A 22,387-nucleotide genomic window follows, 5' to 3' on the forward strand; every position below is an offset into this window, starting at 1 on the left:
ATCTGTCACCACTTTTGAGCTATGAAACCTATAATTATGGGCATACAGGTTATAGACTGCCCAATGTAAGCGTGATTAAAGAACCCGATGAGGAACTGATGCAGGACCAGTCTGGAGGAAGAGATGCTCCACTGGACTAGTCGTCGTTTATTAGCATGTACCGAGCTGAGAAACAAAAGTACATTGTAAATGGAATCTGTCACCACTTTTGAGCTATGAAACCTATAATTATGGGCATACAGGTTATAGACTGCTGAAAAAAGTCCTACCTGTATGTCTCATATCAGACCCTTTGTCGTAAAGAAATCTGCTTTTATCACTTCATATAAATGAGTTTTTCCAGGATATGGGGAGGATGGTGCCCGGAAGATAACTCTGTCTTTCTACTTCATGATATGATTTTTTTAGGCTTTTTTTTATTTATTTTTTTACTGATGGGGCTTTTTAATTAATTGGGCATTTATTATGTTATTTTTATTAGTGTGCCCTCAGGTATACTGCTTTATTTTTCTGTTTTTGATGCAGATTTTAAAGCCAAAGCAAAGAGCATATAGAAAAGCGTAATATAGGAAACCATCTGCCTCTATTATCTTATTTTAATCCAAAACTGGCTTCCAAAACTGCAAGTACCCTAGTAATAAAAACTACTGGCATCAATCCATGCAAACGATCCTCTAATCTGTAGCAGGTAAATCCTAATTTTCTGCGGTTAGAATTTAGTTAAAGTGGGAAAAAAACTGATTAGAGAAAAAAAAAAAAAAAGTCTATTGATATGTATGATTGCTCCTCCGATGTAAGCCTCCGGGTCTACAGAGATGAATATTACACCGCCTAAAGTCAGCCGGCTTGAAATTCCTGGAGAGAATATGGCTGGGATTAGATTTCAGTATTGCGCCATGAAATATCTCGGGGAAGGGTAACCCAATTAGTGCGAGTTCCCGGATGATGGATGAGGACAGAGGAGGAAAGTCTCGGATTGCACTGAATGATCACAGTCACTGTGTCTATTAACCTTGGTAATACATTGGGGCATCCCTGGCCATGACTAGGGATTTACAGAAACTGTTCTTAAAGGGAAAGCTCACTGCACTCACGTGATGGAAAATATGTGTGCGGTGGACAAGAAATGCAGCTCCATTACCAAAAGAAACAGACGTTACAAATTCAGATCGGTATGCAAGTTTACTCACACATTAAAAAAAAAAAAAGAGAGGAAAAGGTGAAAAAACAAAAAACAAAACGTGTTAATGAAGCATGAAAATACCTAGAGTTTCCGACCACAAACAGTGGCCCCTGCAACAACACGTTCAGCAGGTTATAGGCTACAAGACTTTACGTATAGTCTAAAACCACGGAGATATATAGGTCTCCATCGGTGCAGCATACACAAAACGATAGGATATTTTTGATTCAATTTTGTTTCATTTTTGGTTTATTGAAAATGCACTGGAGCTACAACAATGGTGGCAGAGGTGGATATATCTATTAAATTGTCACTACTATTTTAATGCCTGCCTAAATCAATACTATAAAAAATATAAGAAACTGTAATATTTAGAGAAAAATGCCTCTTTCCCCACTTATGAGCCATTTCTCCCCATTGTGTAATATGTCGTGAGAGAGAAGATGTAAATAACATTGGGAAATTCTATTTACTACTACTATTTATTTCCTTGCTGTTTGTTTTTCTTGGGTTTTGTCTGTAAAATGGCCTCAGTATATAGTCCAGCTCACTTTGGTTTTGTGGTCATTTCTTGTACTTTGTACAAACAGGAGTTTGGCTCCTCTTTCTGGGCTAAGTATTTCATCTGTATAGCTTCCCATGGATGGGTGTCTTAGTCGGGCCCGTGTCCTGCTCTGCCCTTATTCACATTGACGTTGTATGACACATGGTAAGGTTTTAATACTAGACAGGATAGGACCGTCCCTATGGGTACACCTTGTCGCGGTCGGATGGCTTTTATGCTTTCTTGATCAAAATAGTGATACCAAAGCACCCTATGTTATTTACATGTACGATCACTATTTACTTGCTGTAGGGTATATGCTAAGGTTTTGTGTGTAAAATGGCCACAGTGTGAACATGCTCTTACACTTTGCAGATAAACCAGCTTATAGTCCGGCTCATTTATTTGGCTTTGCAAGACTTTGTTTATAGTCTGAAACCATGGAGACACATAGGTCTCCATAGGTGCTGCATACACAAAACATTATTTTATTTTTATTAAATTTGGTTTATTGTAATGCAATTGTAAAATTATTGTATAAGTCAATATAACTGTCACTACAATGTCAATGCTTACATAAATCAATGGTGTAATATACAAGAAACTGTGTAATATGCAATGGCATGTAAAAGTTTGGGCACCCCTGGTCAAATTTATTGTTTTTGTGAACGGTTAAGCAAGTTGAAGATGTAATGATCTCTAAAAGGCCTAAAGTTAAAGATGACACATTTCCTTTTCATTTTAGGCAAAAAATAAAAATAATTTTATACATAATTTTTTTTGCCTTAAATAAATATTATATATATATACATATATATATATATATATATATATATATATATATATATATATATATATATATATATATATATATATATATATATATATAGTCATTTTTTTTCCATATTTGGGCACCCTTGGAGATTTGTATGCTCAGATAACTTTGACCAAGGTTTCAGTCCTTAATTAGTCTCTTAGGGTTATGGCATCGCTAGGAAAGGCCAGGTGATGCAAATTTCCCAGCCTACTCTCACCATGTGCAAAACAGCTGCCTAGCACCATGAAAATGGTGGAGGCTCACAAAGCAGGAGAAGGCTATGAGAAGATAGCAAAGCATTTTCAAGTTGCCCTTTCTTCAGTTCGAAATGTAATTAAGAAATGGCAGTTAACATAAAAAATGGAGGTCAAGATAAAGTCTGGAAGACCAAGCAAAATGTCAGGGAGCTGCTCGTAGGATTGCTAGAGAGGCAAATCAGAACTCCCGCTTAACTGCAAAAGACCTTCAGAAAGATTTAGCAGACTCTGGAGTTGTGGGACATTGTTCTACTGTACTGAGACACCTGCACAAGTATGGCCTTCATGGAAGAGTCATCAAAAGAAATCATTTCCTGCATCCTCACCATAAAATTCTGCGTCAGAAGTATGCAAAAGAACATCTAAACAAGCCTGATGCATTTTGGAAACAAATCCCGTGGACTGATGAGGTTAAAAAAATAACTATTTGGGCACAATGATCAAAAGGTATGTATGGAGAAAAAAGGGCACCATATTTCAGAACATCTTGCCAACCATTAAGCATGGGGGTAGATCAATCATGTTTTGGAGTTGTGTTGCAGCCAATGGCATGGGGAACATCTCACGGGTAGAGGGAAGAATGGATTGAATGAAATTTCAACAAATTCTTGACAGAAACATAACACCATCTGTAAAAATGTTGAAGTTGAAAAGAAGATGGCTTCAACAAATGGATAATGATCCTGAAACACACATCAAAATCCACAACAGACTACCTCAAAAAGCACAAGCTGAAGGTTTTACAATGGCCCTCACAGTCTCCTGATCTGAACATCATTGAAAATCTGTGGCTAGACCTCAAAATAGCAGTGCATGCAAGATGACCCATCTCACAGAACTGAAAGAATTTTCCAAGGAAGAATGGATGAAAATTCCTCAAACAAAAATTGAAAGATTCTTGGATGGCTACAAAAAGCATTTACAACCTGAGATACTTTCAAAAGGGGATGCTACTAGGCACTAACCATGCAGTGTGCACAAACTTTTGCGTTGGCCAGTTTTCTTTCTTGCAGTTTTTAAAATGTAAAATATGAAAATTATATATATATATATATATATATATATATATATATATATATATATATAATATATATCGTGTATTTTTTTTGCCTGAAAACACAAACAAAATGCGTCATCTTTAACTTTAGGCCTTTTAGAGATCATTCCATCTTCAACTTGCTTAACTATTCACAATAACAGTAATTTTGACCAGGGGTGCACAAACTTTTACATTCCACTGTATATTAGAGAAAAATGTTTCTTTCCCACTCATGAGTCACGTCTCCTCACTCTGAAATATGTTGGGAAAGACAGACTTTTCAGCTTACTAAGGAATCCAGGTTACATGCTGCCCAGAGAAATCTATGGAGATGCGAGGAGAAGGAAGATGTGCAAATGGAGACTGTGCTCTTGCTTTCTAGTACATGGGATTTTTGCCCAGTGCTGAATTCCCAGCCACACTGCTCAGTACAGCTATAGTATGTCCTCTATGCTGCAGCTACTTCTGAGGATCTGCTACAGTGAAACAAGGGAACAGGATCTCTTCTTTTTTTTGTGAGTCCTACAAATAGTTATAGTAGCTAACACCCACTCTCGAGCTGAGCTTAGGAAAAAAATTAAAATTAGAAATGAAGCATGCAGATGGGGAAAACTGGTTAAAATGTGTTATACAAGTTATATAGTGAAAAGGAGACACAGTGCAAAAGACAAGGGGGAGCATAGAGGTATAAGTTAGAATTCTTGATCAATTTATAAAAATTGTTCAGTTTATTTTTTTTATGTGACTCGTACAATTCTGTTCATAGCAGAGGGTGTAACTGGGAGTGTTAGATCGTCTTGTAGAGCCAAAAATATATACTGTCCCAACTTACCTTGTGAAGCCCGGACGTGGCGCGAGTCTACACTGTGCTGCCTCCTCTCTTGTGGCTCCTCACTCCCCCCATCTAGAAGAGAAGAAATAGGTGAGCGAATGCGATAGAAATCTTCTTCCCACAATAAGACACTTAATGCCCTGAAATACACTAACTGGAAAATGTGAAACCAATGTCTGTCTAGTATTTCACAATATAAACTGGTTCTGGATGAACAATCTGAAACATGTTCAGGCACCTCTGATGATCTATTAGCTAGCACCATCGAAGATTCAGGTCAAGAACAACTTCAGCAAACAAGAAGCGAATGATGAGACTCCCTAACCCGTATATCAAAGAGACGGCGTGCTTCCTGGCTTGATTGGAACAATATACAACCTCATCTTTTAGATCAAGACCAAGGGCACCGAGCAAGAGATCAGACTATGAAGATCACTGACCAGGTATGAAACATTAGCCATGCAGTCCACACATTGGAGTCACTCGTCCTGCAAAGTCATCACAAAGTTGTTTGCGCCATAAAGTAATCCGCTCCACAACCTGTGTGCACAAAACTTCAATACCAAACAAAAAGCTAATAATTAACTTGGACTGGGCAGTTATTAGAGATCAGACAGAGGAAAAATAGATATATCCATGAATATTGGTTAATATTCTGCTCAGGAATAATTAAAAAAAAACAAGTTTCATGCCCTTTCTTTGCAAAAACAGCAGCAATGAACTTAGGAGTGTGGATGGCGGAGGGGCGAGCTGATTGATAGCGTGAGATCATGGCTGTACACAGAAACTCTGCAGTGCAGTCTGCCTAATCTATTCTGCTGCAGTTTCCTCTGTGTCTATGAAGACTGGAAGCACTACTAGAGGAATGGCGAGATTCGGCGACATGCCCTTCACAGTGATAACATCCTATAGCATCTAAATCTGACTGGGATACAAGGGGTATCGTTTCTCCTTGTGGACAATGACATGTCAAGACTGACATGCCAAGGTGAGGAGACTTTTAAGCTGCAATCTGGGAATATGTAAATTGTCTCTTCAAAGAAAAGGACTAGAACTCTAGTGCCACCTATAGGAAGTACTAGACATCTGGTCCTCTTCCTCTCTGAAGAGAAAATTTGCATAAATCTAACTGAGCACTGAACCTGGTAGGATCTGACTGCTGTTGGGACCCAATGTGAAGTGTAGCAGGACCCAGTTCACCTATTATGTGCCATTTAAGATCCCAGTGGCCCATGGGGTAACCTCACGCACAGGAGAATAGGGGTTGACTACCGCTTCTGTAATACCTATAATTAGTTTTGCCACAGCAATCACTTACGTTTCACACTTTCACAAAGTCTCATATGCTGCGAGATAAAATATTAAGTCAATTAAAGCCCCATATACTGTATCAGCCGACAATCTAATGTGCATGGGGGTTTCCCGACTCTCAAGGTACCATCACACTAAGCGATGCTGCAGCGATATCGACAACGATCCCGATCGCTGCAGCGTCGCTGTGTGGTCGCTGGAGAGCTGTCACACAGACCGCTCTCCAGCGATGCCGAAGTCCCCGGGTAACCAGGGTAAACATCGGGTTACTAAGCGCAGGGCCGCGATTAGTAACCCGATGTTTACCCTGGTTACCATTGTAAATGTAAAAAAAAAACAGTACGTACTCACCTTCTGATGTCTGTCAGGTCCCTGGCCGTATGCTTCCCGCACTAACTGTGAGCACCCATTAATACTGATTAACCAATAGATGGTACCAGAAGATGGACGGCCCGACCCACCATAGCAGACATGTTTGGCCGATATTAATTTTACGTGTTTGGGTACCTTTATAGTTCTCAAGTCACTAACTGATAAAAAAGAGCAGTGCATGGAAACCCAATTCAGATTTGCAAAAATTGCAGTTATTTAAAAAAAAACAAAAAAACAAATTCAACTAAAACATAAAAAGAAACTGGAGAAATGCTAATGCTTGTGTTCTGCAGTGAATACATTTAGTCTGGAATTTCTGTGACTGCATATTCATGAAATGAATCCACTCAGTGTTACGCGCTGGGTCTTGCTCTGTACTTTTAGTACAAAATTGCAGAGTGTCGTTTAAAAGAAAGGAGGCGCAGATGGGGAGCGAACGTCTCCCAGGAGCGTAAAGAGCACTGAGGTCACATACTTAAAAATTAAACAACTGGCTATTTCTTTGCATACCGACTCCCCAGCGATGTCCTGAGTAACCTTGAGACTTGTAGAAAACGAGATGTCTGCTCTGTTTACATGCAAACAGTATTACAGCCCGACAACTGTGTGCATAAAACATGTGTGAATGTAACATGTCCCCGCTGGTGGGGTGGGAGACAACATTGCTTTGGGGATAAACAATATGCCCTCCACTCCTTTTACCAAGCTGACTTAGGACTGCAGGGGAGACATTCTAAGCATCAGTTTTACCATGCAAAATTAAGGATCAGCCCACTGTCTAATGTGTATGAGGACCTCCCGACTTCCCGACTGCCCAACGACCGATTACGCCAGGGGTCAGTGGTTGGAGATTAATCTCAAAATCCTTGATTCTAGCAGTGGCTCTCTAAAGGAGAAGACTGGAAACCTTGGCTGATCGTTCCTGTGAAGAATAGATCTTTGAATGATCCTTTTTTTTACTGGGCATATCCCATGATTCCGGAGAAGACCACTCTTCCAGTGAGGGTTATATGAGTAATAGGAATACAATTGCTGTGATATGACAACTAATTTCAGATTCCATCTATGTACCAGGGAGTTGGCTAAAAAAAAAATCCTTGATCCTTATTTGCAGGGAGTTTTTTTTTTTTTAATTCATATGTGCGTGGTTCAGACACAGCACACGGAAGCAACACAGACATACTGTATGTGTACTGCTTGCTAGAAACTTGGACCCATTCAATAGACAAGAAGGCACCACACGAAAAAAAAATTAAAAATGTGTCTCCAGTTTAAAAAAAAGCGTGGCAAATGTGGAAAATACATGGATGTGTCAATTAGGCCTTGTTTAGATACCCAAATTTTTGGTCAGCGTGCTCACTAGGTATACAATGGACTGCACATGGCGAGAACACTGACCAATGTTAATGAAGAAGTGCACAAGCTACCTTAGGCATGTAACAGCAGGCCGCTCCTGCCTCTATTCGACGTGCGGACGAGCTACCTTTGGCATGAAACAGAAGGAAGCTCCTGCATTTATCTGCCGTGTGGACGAGCTACCTTAGGTAACCCCCATACACATTTGACAAGACAAGCATATACGGTAATTTGAAAGGACATCTTTAAATACCGTAACTAAATATTAAAGGGAGTCTGTCACCACAAAATGATGATCATACCAAGTTCAGAAGCTCAGAGCACCCTTGCAGTGGCCAAACAGTTCAGTGACATTTCCACTGACTTGTCCTGCATTTCTCTGCACCCTTCTCTAGCACATGTAAAGCCAAAGCTGTCAATCAAGAAAGAGAAAATGGGAAATAGATGGAAAACAAGAGAGTGGGAAAGTGCACTCAGCTGTACAGCCACAATGAGGGGTCTCAAGGAGACTATGCTTTGTTTCATCAGTCATTTTATGGTGGCAGGCTCCCTTTAATGTCTGGTTAGGTAAAAGTGGCCATACAAATTATAGACTTATCTGCAAATACTGCTGACACTGTGACTGGGTGACCATTATTTGCTTTGACCAAGTAGCCTTCATCTGGCAAGGGGTCTATACATTGTATAAACTGATGGATAAAAAGCAGGAAAGACTTCATACCATGAAGCATGGAAGGAACCAAAGGAAGGGAGGAGACAGAAAATAGTCAGATAAATACAGGAAACATTTCTAAGAAAGACCATAGAATGAAAGGTTCATGCTCAGAGTCTGGATTAGTCATAGGGATCATGGCCAGTGCCCACCAGAAGGAACAGGAAAAATCCCACAAGGCTATATACAAAGGTTTACTAAACGGGAGTTAAAAAAAGAGTTGTAGTTGATCTTTTCTAAGAGTCTAATACAGATATAAATATCCATACAAGGTCCAATACCCATCTCAAGAGTCATCCGTATGTTATAAAACCAAAGTATAGCATTTTATCTAGTGGTCGCTGACCTGCTACAAAACCACAACTATTAGGATGCTTTGAGAGCTGCAGCTTTCTGGGAGTTGTAGTTTTGCAACAGTTATAGACCGCAAATTGAATAGCAGATGTAAATAGTATAATTATGGAAGACATACACAGCCCTATGCTTATTACAGAGAAAACATGTAATACACATAGCAAATACAAATAAAACCCGAACACTGCTACAGAATAAACCACTTAACACATTAAAGTCCTCTAAAAAACAATGACATTTATCGATGGGCACATGTAATACGGAAAACGATTTTTCAGTCCAGAAACATAAAGACCACTTGATGTAGAGAATTCACACTTACACCTGAGTGCCAACACAGGTAGCAGTTCTTAAAAATCTATAGAACCAATAGACGGCTCATCATACCACGATTGTTAAAAATCCTTCCATAAAATAGATTTTATTCTTAATAATCTTTATTTTTATATAGCGCTAACATATTCCGCAGCGCTTTACAGTTTTGCACACATTATGGTCGCTGTCCCCATTGGGGCTCACAATCTAAATTCCCTATCAGTATGTCTTTGGAATGTGGGAGGAAACCGGAGAACCCGGAGGAAACCCACGCAAACATGGAGAGAACATACAAACTCTTTGCAGATGTTGTCCTTAGTGGGGCTTGAACCCAGGACTCCAGCGCTGCTGTGCTATCCACTGCGCCACCGTGCCGCCCAAAATCACCTAGAAGAATGGCCACCTGTCCAATTCAGAGTTTCGCCTCTAGCTGGCCCAAGAAGAAGCCGACAGGTGAAACTTGAAGTTAGTTAGCTGACCTGAAGGATGTTTTTATCTGAGATTTTTAAGGAATGTTTTTTGTTAGTGGAATCAAATGCCTTTTGCAGATCAAGTTTTGCTCATTGGTCTTCAGTTTTGGGGGGACATTTCCTAATTTTTTCTGCTTTAGGACATGGTGATACATCAAATAACCGTGTGGAATTTAAAAAAAAAATGCACTGGTCTCCGTTTCTGGACTGGGAAGTTAGCCAAGTTCTCATATTGTGCGCGCCTAGTGATAAAAAAGAAAACATGTACATTCATAAAGGTGTATAATGCTTTATTGGGAGAAGGAGGTGCATAATCGGCACTATAATTAACAATACCTCTTTCTAAAAGTTGGGTCACTGCTGCAATAAATTGCTAAATGACCTGCCGTAAAATCCAGTACTGAATTATGACTGTAATGTAGATATTTCTTTACCAACCTGAAAATTACATGAAATAAAAGGTCTTTATTCGTTTTATAGTAGCTAGTTGGCCAATATCAATATCCATTTAGTGCAGTTGGGGTAATGGCACCCCGGGTGGGCTGCTGGCTGTATACTCGCTTGCTCCGTCGGTCTGCATGCTTCTCACTCTGGTTAGGAGCACTTCTCCAGCAGCAGTGCTTGCGAGTCAGCACAACCATTAGTTATTCATTACTAAACTGTCACTAATTTGCTCTCTTGCTCCACTTTGATGTGTTTTTCTGGAGCCTGCCAGTTCTCTTTAAGGAGCAGAACTCATATAAAGTGTAATCCTTTTCATCACCCAAGTATTCTCAGGACAGACCGAGCGGCAATAGGCCTTTAACACTATATAGCACAGAAATAGCTTGTGCCTTTACCATCGGGCCTCTAACCCAATATGCTTTTAAACGCACAAATCCATCATAAATCAGAGCAACTAAACACTGAGCGGCTCTACAATAATGACAACCCGGTACAATGGGATATTATTTGTGTGCTCTCCAGTCACATTTACTGCCCAAGAGACTTCAATCACCTGAAACCGTTCTCACCCTAATCCATAATGTCAGCGGGTGAACAGGAGATAAGCCCCATAAGATTGACACTTTGCCACTGACAAGGTAATCCGCATAGCTAGTTGCGCGTTTCCCTTATGACTATTCTTTACATATGAGCGGATCTGGAAAGGAATGGCGCAAACCAGAATAAATCCGGAGAATTCAATGCTATTTATACACTTCCCTGTAAATGCAGCCTATTGTGTAGCTGCGGTGCAAGATGTAGGTCATACTGTAGAGATATATACGCTAGTTATACAATTACGTATATATAACGCCCAAGGCACCCAACAAAAGTGACCCTAAATATGAGGATACGTCTGGCAAAAGTTTGGTATTTGTGTTCAATTTTAAATCCTGTGGGGAAATATGCTTAAAGGGTTTCTTTCATCTTCTATCTTCAGAAGAGTAGTGCTCCCTGCCTCCTGCTTGTTGATGATGGAGCAGTGCGCTCCTGCCTCCTGCTTGTCGATGATGGGGCAGTGTGCTCCTGAAGATTGTCAGTTTGGACCAATAGCATAATTGAGTCACTGGCCCAAACTCTACACTCTCCAAAGCTGCAAGTAGAGGCAGTTGTAGCTGTGTAGCGGAGTATTAGAAGAGCATAGCAGCACGGAATGTGCCGGATGCAGCCAGCGTCAGTGCAGCACTTGCCAGCTGTACTGCAAAGGGCTAGTGTTCTAGATCCTATAAAGACTTAAGTGTTCACCCCACAAGTAATAATGTCCCCTGTCCTGGCTCTTTCTTGTAATAGTCTCTCTCATGCTGTAACATTTTTCCCCATCCTGAGTCCCTTCCTGGTATAATACCCTCATCCTGGTATAATGTTCCCATTCTTATCTGAGGACGCATTTCCAGGTGAAATTGACATTGGGGGCCCCATTCTCACACGGACCTGGTCGCAGTCGCACCCTCTGTAACTTCGATAGTTACTACCCTGATCTTTAGGGAGAACCAATGGGAAAAAGAAGGTGCCACTTAAAGTCACAATGTGTCTCCCTGCCCTAATGTGCCCCTGTACAATCGCAGAGGATCGATAAAAGGTACATCTGATCCTTTATTTGCACCTGTATCAGTCACTTGCCCTCAATAACAACTTAGATCGCTATGTAAAGAACAAGTAGTAGGAGAGGACTATATGTAAAACTATCATTCATACCTCTCAATCAATACAACCTCCGCTTACAAGACACTTTATGGTCTATTACAATGGTCTTTGCTCTTGACCACAGCCTAAAGTACTTAAATGAAAAGGTTTTATTAGGAGAACGATGTAAGCTAAGCCGACACCATCTCTGAGATTGGAGATGGTTGATTTTTACACAATTTCTAAAGTGATTCAGAGGTGAAATAAGAATAGACTTAGAAGCTCACAACTCACTTTCTTTCATCTATGTAAGTGACACAATAAGAAAAACGCATGGTTTATGGGATAAAGGCTCTTCGACGACAATTTATGTGGTCACAGATGATACAACATGTTCTTGGTTCAGGTTTCTGCTGATTTAATTGTGCAGGCATCTGTGGCTTTCTAACTTTCTACCTTGGCTGCCTAATAGATCTGGATATATTCCAGACCACTGCAGACCCAGAGTTGGTGTAAAGCCTTGCAGCCTGAATGCAGGAAACCATATTCCATTTTTTTAATGCAAGATCAGCTTCTCAGCAAGGAACGACAGCCCCTTTTCCTGGAACGACAAGGACCACATAAAGAAACGAGAACGAGACGAGCTTAATCGAACCATATAAACTAATTCTGAGCTGCAGCGAGTGACTAAGCAGTTTGTAGAAGGTCTGCGGAGGAAACAAAGAGTCCTCTCTTCCCTCCCTCCTTTCGTTTTCTGCCACCTTATTCAGAGGCGAAGATGAGGTGAGGTTTTACGCAACTCATAGCTCTGCTCTCATAGCAGCTGAACAATATGTAACATTGAACCCAAGGAGGAGACTGCCATAGACAGGAAGTGACTTTGCACATTGGCTGTGCGGAGAGAACAAAGACCTCAGCGATGGTGGTGTCATACAGCTCCGTGGATCAGACTCTACACGTACGGAGATGTAGAGCCATGTCTTCTGCATATAAGGCCATTCCTGGACATGAACTTGGATGATCATACATAACATAAGCAATCAATCAATGAAAACAAAATTATCATAATACCCAGACACCTGAATCTGCAGCCATCATCACATTGCAGCATTTAATATTCATAGGATATGTATTCGCGGCTCTGGCCAAGATTTCAGATCGATCGAAAACATTCCCACCTATATAATAGACAATCTAGAGATGAAGTGCAGCCTAAAAACAGCTCCTCAGCTCAGGTGAACCAGTACACATCTGCCAATGATCGAGAATCCTCAACTATTTTCTTCTGAGGATTTACTAGGTAGCCCAAGATGGAGCTTGGGCCACACTAGTAATGGTGCCAGGTAAAGATGGTGGAATTCGACTCACAGGACACAGTCAAGAGGCCACAGATTATGGAGGTAACAATGGGAGCCCTGAGAAATTCCTGCTCCTTCCTGGCATCCGCGGCTCTTCTTTTGATTATCCGATTTGGCGAGATGTCAATGACGTTACGCCAGGTCGGCTAGTCAAAATAGGACCCGGGGATGTCGTCAGGTAAGAGGTTGCTTGTAGGGCTCCCATTCAGAGGCTACAAATTACAGACGTAGCCGTGGGAGCAGGTTCGGCCAACTGAAATCACACCATCTTCTAGGGCCAGATTTTGCCAAAAGGAAAAATACTGCTCAATTTACATTTTTTGTTTCTTGAACTCCTTAGAAAACATTAAAAGTAGTACAAAATAAGTCATGTATGTTGACAAACTAGAGATTTCCACAGCCAGGAAAGCACTGTGCAATGCAGCTTGTAAGCACTTCTGTGAAAACGGACTCCCCAACTGAGCCGCACCAACAACTGAGCTGCGCTTCACTGGTTGGGCCATCCCACACAATTTAAGAGCGGATATATACGATTCCCACATACACAATCAGCTCAGCACAGAGTCCAAGAATTTTCAATGAGGAGAAAGCTGCTGCCAAATGTCAGTGGTTTTTATTCCCTGATGATAAAAGGATGAGGCGCAAATTCAGACTGCACAATCCCGCTCTTCTTCCACGATATCTGTCCCATACACAACAGTTAGTTGTTAGGTTCAATTTGACTTTAATCAACTGAGTATGAAGGCCTATAGGATGAGTTACCATTAGGTGTACATACTTGTGCAAAATTGTTTATTAACAACATGATTAGAAAAAGTAGGCAAAAGCCACCCAAATATTGAATTATTATTATTTTTTATTTTTTTTTTTACACTAAATAAGGGTCTGGGGGGATAAAACCACTGGGAACTGCAGAATGAGTGAAAGAACCCAGATGATAGCTGAATACTAGTACAAACATTATTTTAACCCAAACTGCCCATTATAGCCATTCAACCAGATATCGGGTGAAGGTCAAAAGGTCTTTTTGGGAAGTCTGTAAGCAGGGCTGTGGAGTCGGAGTCGTGGAGTCGGAGTCATGGAAATTGAGGAGTTGGAGGATTGGCTTACCTACTCCACAGCCCTGGCAGGGCTGTGGAGTCAGAGTCGGAGCCCATTTTGGTGGAGTCGGACTCATGGAAATTGAGGAGTCAAGAGGTTTAGCTTACCAACTCCACAGCCCTGTTTGTAAGGAAAGCTCATTCATGGACAGAAATATACCTCAAACCCCACATTAATTGCCTGCTGCAATCTTCTGATGAACATAATTGAATACCACTCACGTGTTTTGACGTTTAATACATTCAATGATGAATAGCTTAAAAGGCACATTAGCCGGCTACATAGAGCTAAGGATCTGCAGAACAGATGCCATTAGCCACAAGATCCATCTATTTAGAGGGACTGGATGCAGCTTATACAAATCTGTGAGAGACAAACGAGGGGAGGGTCCCTGAATCCCATGGCACTTACTCCCTCATGTCTACACAAGCAGTGAGTGTAACGGTAGTTGGGGTCAATACACAGCACGATGCCCACGAGGACTGTATTATGCAGACAGCTCACACCATCAGTAAATCATGTAAAGCTGGTGGAGACTTGTTAACCTTGAAAATCTGTTTTCATTTTGCTTTTTTTTTTTTTATTTTGTTTCTCGAGAAGCTATAAGATGCCTTTAAGTTGCAGAATTAGCCAGATAATATGCACTGGAGATGTCTTGGCTCTCTAAATTGACTCCGTGACATACGTTTGTAATGGATCAGGCTTTTTTTTTTTTTAATGGATTGGATACAGAGTAAAAACCATGCAAAACGGAAATCAAAGCTTCAGTCCTTGAACGGATCCAACTTTAAAAAAAAAAAAAAAGAAAAAGATTGGTTTAAGGCGTTACACTTTGGTTTCGGCTTTGCATCTGTTTTTCCTCTGTAACGGATCTCTTTTTTCTAGAGATCTCTCTATTCACCTCCAGTGTTAAGGGCATGAGCAGCGCTAAAAAACAGATCTGGTAAAGGACAGTCGTTGGTAATTATTTGTTTACAATAAACTTCGATTAAAAAAGAAAAATAGATCCAAATCGCTCTCCGTTATTGTTGCAGAAAAAAATGTTATGCAAAGTATTTTTTTTTTTATCCAGTTAAAAAATATATATATATAGCAGCTGGAAAGAAAGAAAGTCAAACGAATGGATCCTAGACTTAAGCATTTTATTTCCATTTTTACATTTCCCAAATATATACAAAAATGAAAAATTACTCTTGGACATGTGATCATAGCCCATACTCAATACTTCTGCATGTTGGCAAAGTTTGGATCAATTAGTGCTGGCATTGTAACTTTCATTGTATAAATCTAAACAGCGACCAACTGACCCCACTGATCTACCCATTAATTTTCCTCTGATTGTTCCTCTCCTGGTTTTGGCTTAGGCTAGTTTCACACTAGCGTTCGGCAGGGCTGCGGATGAAAGCCTTCTTCCTCCGTGAAGCCCCACCCACTGCCGCACCTCTTCCTTCAGCTCCGCCTACGTCTGCATGTGTCCTGCGTACCCTATCTTTAACATTGGGTATGCAGGCCATGCGGATGTACGCGGATGCCTCCGCATGCGTCCTTTTGACCCTGCACCAAGCAACAAAATACAACATGCAACATGTCTCCTTAATCCTGTAGAATGTAAGCCCGCAAGGGCAGGGTCCTCTTCCCCCTGTACCAGGCTGTCATTGTTAGATATGTTTACTGTAAGTGATATTTGTATTTTGATGTAACCCCTTCTCATGTACAGCACCATGGAATCAATGGTGCTATATAAATATATAATAATAATAACATGTTGCGTTTGACGCAGGTCAGCGCAGCGTCAAGACGACGCATGCGGAGGCATCCGCATACATCCGCATGGCCTGCTTACCCAATGTTAAAGATAGAGTACGCAGGACGCATGCAGATGTAGGCGATAAAATGATAAACTATACTGCTAGATACTGGTTTAATGCATATAATCATAGATTTCTCAAGTGCGGTAAGTTTTTCAGATAAAATTTGTTTTAGAGAAACACAACAACAAAATCAAAAAGTCTTTGTGAACATTTTCCATTAATCTCCTTTTTATATTCTGTCTCATAATATGCTTAAGGGTACCGTCTCACAGTGGCACTTTGATCGATACGACGGTACGATCCGTGACGTTCCAGCGATATCCATACGATATCGCTGTGTCTGACACGCAGCAGCGATCAGGGACCCTGCTGAGAATCGTACGTCGTAGCAGATCGTTTGGAACTTTCTTTCGTCGCTGGATCTCCCGCTGTCATCGTTGGATCGGTGTGTGTGACGTCACCCCTGTGATCTGCTTTCACTTTACGGCGGCACTCAGTCAGAGCGGGAAGCAGACTGCAAGGGACCTGAAGGACACTGGAATGTGAGTATGTACGGTTTGTTTGTTTTTTACTTTTACGCTGGTAAGCAGGGTAAACATTGGGTTACTAAGCGCGGCCCTGCGCTTAGTAACCCGATGTTTACACTGGTTACCCGGGGCCTTCGGCATCGTTGGTCACTGGAGAGCGGTCTGTGTGACAGCTCCCCAGCGACCACACAACGACTTTCCAACGATCACGGCCAGGTCGTATCGCTGGTCGTGATCGTTGGAAAGTTGCAGAGTGTGACAGTACCCTAAAACTGAAGACCATATAGATCATTTTTCTGTGTGCCCATTAGGAGATAAGCTGTGTCCTCATCACGGTCCTGTGTGCGGCTGTTAGACAACTACCTGCAGCAGGAGCCTTCTCCTCTTTGCCCTTGGATAACCGGTGAGGCTCATGTCAACCACAACCGAAGAGGGAACTGATAAACCTGTGTTTTCTGCCGGATTTCTCCCACACTGGCTGTTTCAAATGCACGTAGTAGAGATAGCAAATTAGTGAAGGGAATCAATATTCAATTCAATCAACAGCATCGTTTAACTTCATTATCCGGCTTGTAACCGCTGCATTGCTGAAGGACCCGATAAACACATTAGATATTGGTAGGATATAATCCCCCCAAACGGATTACACCATGAGCAGGTGATAACAGCCTAGATATATAGTATATTCTTTGCTATTAACATGACCTCATTTGGTACAAAAAAAAAATTTAGGGGGAAGAAAGAGGAGTACAAAAAATATAAAAGCTTTAACGCTTCCAAAAAAGGAAAGGCAAAAAAGAGCTTCTAATACTAATCATTAGCATTAATGAAAGCTATTAGGAGGTGGAGGGGTAGATTCAAAATCCGCAGCACTATTGTATCAAATCTCTATGAGTCATGGAAAGATCACAGCAGGTTCTATGTGCCACCACACCAGTGTCTCACTTTACCACCCCCAAAGACCCCCAGAGAGCCTGGTCTGCTTATAAAGGCTCCTCATCAGGCATGTGATTTCTTGTGAGTGGAGGCTTCTCGTTAGCATTTGCTAATTGCATCACAGAGAAATTTGATTAGCATAAGTGAGGGTTGTGTGACAGGACCACATTGCAGGCAGCTCTTGCAGTCTGATAATTCCTCCACAGCCAGTGTCGGACTGGGGTGCCAAGGGCCCACCAGTAACCAACCCCAGGGCCCCACTTTTCAGCTACATGCAAATATGACATTATCCTCAATCACAAATTTATATAACAATTAACTGGGTAGATTGTTAGATTAATAAGATTTGTCTGTACATAGTAACTCAAGTATATTGTTCCAAGTACTGCTCATATAAGAAGGTGGTGGCCCACTCTTGCACAAGGGCCCACCGGAGGATTCTCCAGTTCTCCTGTGAGCCAGACCAAGCCTGTCCACAGCCTTTATCTATGTCATACAGTATAAATGTCCTCCAGAGTCCCCACCATACAGTAAGACACCCCCTTCCCACAGAGTACCCCTTAAGGTCCCCACCATAAAGTACAATGCCCCCTTCCCCCAGGGTCCCCACAATACAGTATGATGCCCCCTCCCCCCCGGGGCCGCACCATACAGTACATTGCTGGTCCCCACCATACAATATGATGCCCCCTCCCCAGGGACCCCAGCATACAATATGATGTCCCCCTGCCCAGGGTCCCCACCATACAATACGATGCACCTTACCCCAGTGTCCCCACCATACAATATGATGCTTTCCCCCAGGGTCCCCACCATACAGTACATTGCCCCCTCCCCAGGGTCCCCACCATACAGTACATTGCCCCCTCCCCAGGGTCCCCACCATACAGTACATTGCCCCCTCCCCAGGGTCCCCACCATACAGTACATTGCCCCCTCCCCAGGGTCCACACCATACAGTACATTGCCCCCTCACTCCTATAATAGTACAATGCTGCCTCCCCAGGGTCCCCAACACACAGTACAGTGTCCCCACCACACAATGTGATGTCCTTCATAGTACCCACCACACAGTATGAAAAACAGCAGCTCCTCTCACTAAGCCGGTATCTGCGCCTTTTCCCTAAACCATAGAATGTCATGTGCTTGCAGGGCCTTCAGACTCTTCCTAGAGTAAGGCTCTGATGGCTCCCTGTTCCTTCACTGTATTTGGTACTGTATCTGTGTCCTATAGACACAGATGCAGCCGGGATAACCCCCCAACCTCTCAGGACAGCAGGACAGTTCCATGATCCAGGCTGGTTGGGAGGTATGAGGGGCTACCCGCAGAACAGTTCACCTTATATAACCTCCTCTCATGCCACTTTAAATATCTAATCAAACCTTACTGCATAAATATTTTAGAGGAATTGAACATCACAAGAAGTCATCTATTACATGAACTCCACTACACAAGGCTCAAGGGAACAAACTGCAAAGAATATCGGTATCATACACATAATTATAGAGGTTGTCAAGCTATAACTACAACGTCCAGCATGTCCTGCCCAACTGTGCATAAACATACTGGTAACTGGATTTACAACATTTCAGAAATTCACAAATGTCATTTGATTAGGCCAAATGTTTTCTGGGGGTCAGGTTTTGTTTTTCCCAAAACATAGCTAGAGTATTTGGACACATGCCTCTCGGTGTATTTCGCCTCTCGTGTAGATTTGCACTATTATTTCCACCAACTTTTGGCGTCAATATAATAATGGCCGCCATTAACATTAGATGGCCATCGGCCGAATAATTGGCCAGCCAACAGCTCGCTGTCCTAAGTCCCCCATAGAGCACATGGATTTCTGTAGGCCCTATTCAGATGAATGGGACAGTCGCAGATGTTCCTGCCCTGTGGGAAAGTTCATGTACCGAGCCATGGGCCGCTATTCCTACATATGGCTCCATGTAGTGGATGGACTGCAGTTTTCTTAGGTTTTACTGCAAATTGCTGCAGTTTTCGACACACGGCAAGAACAGCAGGGCCAACCAGTAAGTCTGAATGAAGTCTCATCAGGTTTTCGTCAGTGTGCTTGATTTTATCGTTATCCATTTTTGGCTCGTGTGTCCATCTTTACCAACAGGGTGTCATCGGTTTTTCTCACGCAGAAAAAATAAAATCCAAGCTTCTCCTACCCATTAAAGAATGGACAATACTCAGATGACATCTGGGTGCTTTTCTTCTTGGATCCATTGACTTGAATGGGCAAGTTTTGTTAGATCAGTGACGCGGGTGAAAAACGGACTCATAGGTCGCGAAGTAAAATATGGCCATGTGAACAGCCCCTGTGGAAGAAATTAAAAACTATAATGGAAACGTTTTTTATCTGTTTAAAAAAAAAATGGACATGAAGAGGGACATCCTAATGGGGCCTAAGCCCTTTTAGAACAGCAAAAAGATTTGGAGGTTCCTGGTCCATAAGCTACGGTGACCAGAACGCTGCCAGTCTCCTCCTACCTTGAGGCTTTCCCGATGCCTCTCCTGGTTAGTAGGCCTTGTGTGACGTCATCATTGTAACATATACATGACGCCCCATCTAGTAATCAGAAGAGGCGCCAATAGGCCAGCAGGTAAGAGGTGATTGGCAGGGCTCTCGTCCAGGGGCCATGGGCTACCAAGGGTCCTGTGGATCGTTTCGCTCCAGTCTATCCTAGAGGTCTTGCTCCTAGCACAGGGCAGCATTATAAGTAGCACTCAGCCCCATAGTATGCCTTGGCCATCTGGATGAACCCTACTAATGCTCCGCATCACTGGAAACGTAATGATAATTGCTACGTGTAATCCTCAAGATTAACTTCATTGTACGTTTATCCATTTTAATAAGTGTAGGAATTACCAGGCAATTCATAGCTCTGAAGATACCTGCAGGGAGAGGAAAAGTAGCAGGAAATGTATTCAATCTGTCAAGTCAAAATAAGGCGAAACTGAAGAAAGAGAAAGAATTGGGAGCAGAGGTTGCACGGGGTCAGGCGATGGGTCAGACAGCGTGGCCCATGGAGGCTTTATCTGCCAGGATATGCAGCGCTCCTACAGCTGCTGCCTGCTCAGAGCTCCTTAAATCAGAACTAATCTGATGTGGCAGGCTCATAAATATTCATATTCAATATATTTATGCCCGGCGTCACTGCACGTCTAACGGACAGCAGGGATATTAATGCGGATAAATCAGCGTGTCTCGCCCAATAATTATTCACAGAGGCATGTTGCAGGCCCAGCACTTTCTTTACTGTACAGAAAGGCCGAAAAAATTCACTAAAAGGTGTAAAACCCGGAATAGGAAACATATGACTGCGGTGGACGCAGCGTCCTAGTGTACCCGAGGACGGACCGCCGTACCGTGACATCAGCTACAGGATACAAGGGGGAATTGCTGGATTTGGAAGCATCCCTACATTCAGGGATTTCTTAGAAAAGAACGTCCAGGCTACAGAAAGCAACAGATTCCTTTTATCAGCCTTAAAGAGAATCTGCCCCCAGGTTTTTGCTACCTCATTTGAGAGCAACATAATGTAGGAAAAGAGACCCTGATTCCAGCGATGTATCACTTAGCTTACTGGGTGCAGCCATTCTGACACAAGAGTTTTTAGGTGATGAAGAGCTCTGAAAGCTGCGCCTGCCCACACAGCTTTTGTGTACATTGTATACTGACAGTAAGCTGCTTATCGGAGAAGAGGGCGTGGTCAGACCACTTGGCACAAGGGAGCTAGTGAGGGCAGTGAATCTCCTGGTGGTAAAACCTTCACTGTATGAAAACAACAGCACTCAGTCTAATAAGTGACACATCCCTGAAATCTGTGTCTCAGCTCCTACCTCATGCGGTCTTCAGATTACATAGCAAAAACCTGCTGACATATTCCCTTTAAAGGGATTGTATGAGAGATTATTTTTTAATTCCAGAAATAGCACACCACTGTTGCCCACAGACTGTTTCTGGAATTCATTTTGGTGACTGGGGTTATAGATAACAGTGGTGCGGTTTCTTTGGGGAAAAAAAAAATTCCCTTTTTTAAGAGATCATACTGTAAATATGCCTGTTTTTAAAAAAAAAAGCCATTTACTTCTGTGCACAGTAGCACTAGTTTGGCAATTTACAGGTTAAACTGGCTTTTCTCGGAGAAAACTGCTGGCCATATCTGGGTCTGTGCGCATATCTGCATTGTGGATCAGTTCGGGACAAGTGTCCCAAGGACCCATCACTTGTGCACTCAGCAACTAACTAAAGATCCATTTAAACAAATTCATAAATCAGTAAACCTATGCTCATAGGAATAACTGCTCCGGATCAGCAAAAATATTGTTTGATAATCTGTTGATCTGTCATGTCGGCATGAAAATCATCATTGTCGGCAGCACATCACCCTACAATATGCATGCTGTGTATGGACAGAACAATCATATTAGCCACCGTTCTGTCTCCGTTCACATTTTGCATAAAGGGGTCTTTTACAAGGAATCTGTCACCAGGGTTTTGCCATCTAATCTGACAGCAGCATGATGTAGGGGCAGAGACCCTGATACCAGCAATGTGTCACTTACTGTGATGCTGGCCGCTTGGATAAAATCACTGTTTTATCACTAGGAGGACTAGTAAACCTGCTGCTGGGTAGTCCTCCATATTCAGGTTATCTTTATAACCGCTCCCCCACCTCTGATTGGCAGCTTTCACTGTACACTATGCATAGGCAGAAAGCTGCCAATCTGTGTGGGGGAGGATGGGAGGAGAGAATAGACAGAGCTCATAAATATGGAGGATTACGTTGCTGCAGATGTCTTCTCAGCGAAAATCTCCTACTTCTAAAACACAGTTTTTACAAAAAGTACAGTAAATACCCAGCAAGTGACATCGCTGGAATCAGGAACTCTGCCTCTACATTATGCTGCTCTCAGACAGGAGAGCAAAAACTGGGTGATAAAGTTTCTCTAAATAATCATACCTTCCCTGT

At 42.1% G+C, this 22,387-nt stretch overlaps 1 protein-coding gene across 10 annotated transcripts in view; it reads right to left on the reverse strand.

The window, feature by feature from the left end:
- Positions 1–22,387, reverse strand: part of TANC2 (tetratricopeptide repeat, ankyrin repeat and coiled-coil containing 2) — a 497,877-nt gene that overhangs the window by 153,924 nt on the left and 321,566 nt on the right. For all 10 annotated transcript variants that reach the window (XM_077252678.1, XM_077252680.1, XM_077252679.1 and 7 more), the window contains one exon: positions 4,673–4,744. In XM_077252678.1, coding sequence (XP_077108793.1) covers positions 4,673–4,744 — 72 coding nt within the window. The remainder of the gene's footprint in view (positions 1–4,672; positions 4,745–22,387) is intronic.

This window comes from Ranitomeya variabilis, chromosome 4 (genome assembly GCF_051348905.1).
Source record: "Ranitomeya variabilis isolate aRanVar5 chromosome 4, aRanVar5.hap1, whole genome shotgun sequence".
NCBI lineage: Eukaryota > Metazoa > Chordata > Amphibia > Anura > Dendrobatidae > Ranitomeya > Ranitomeya variabilis.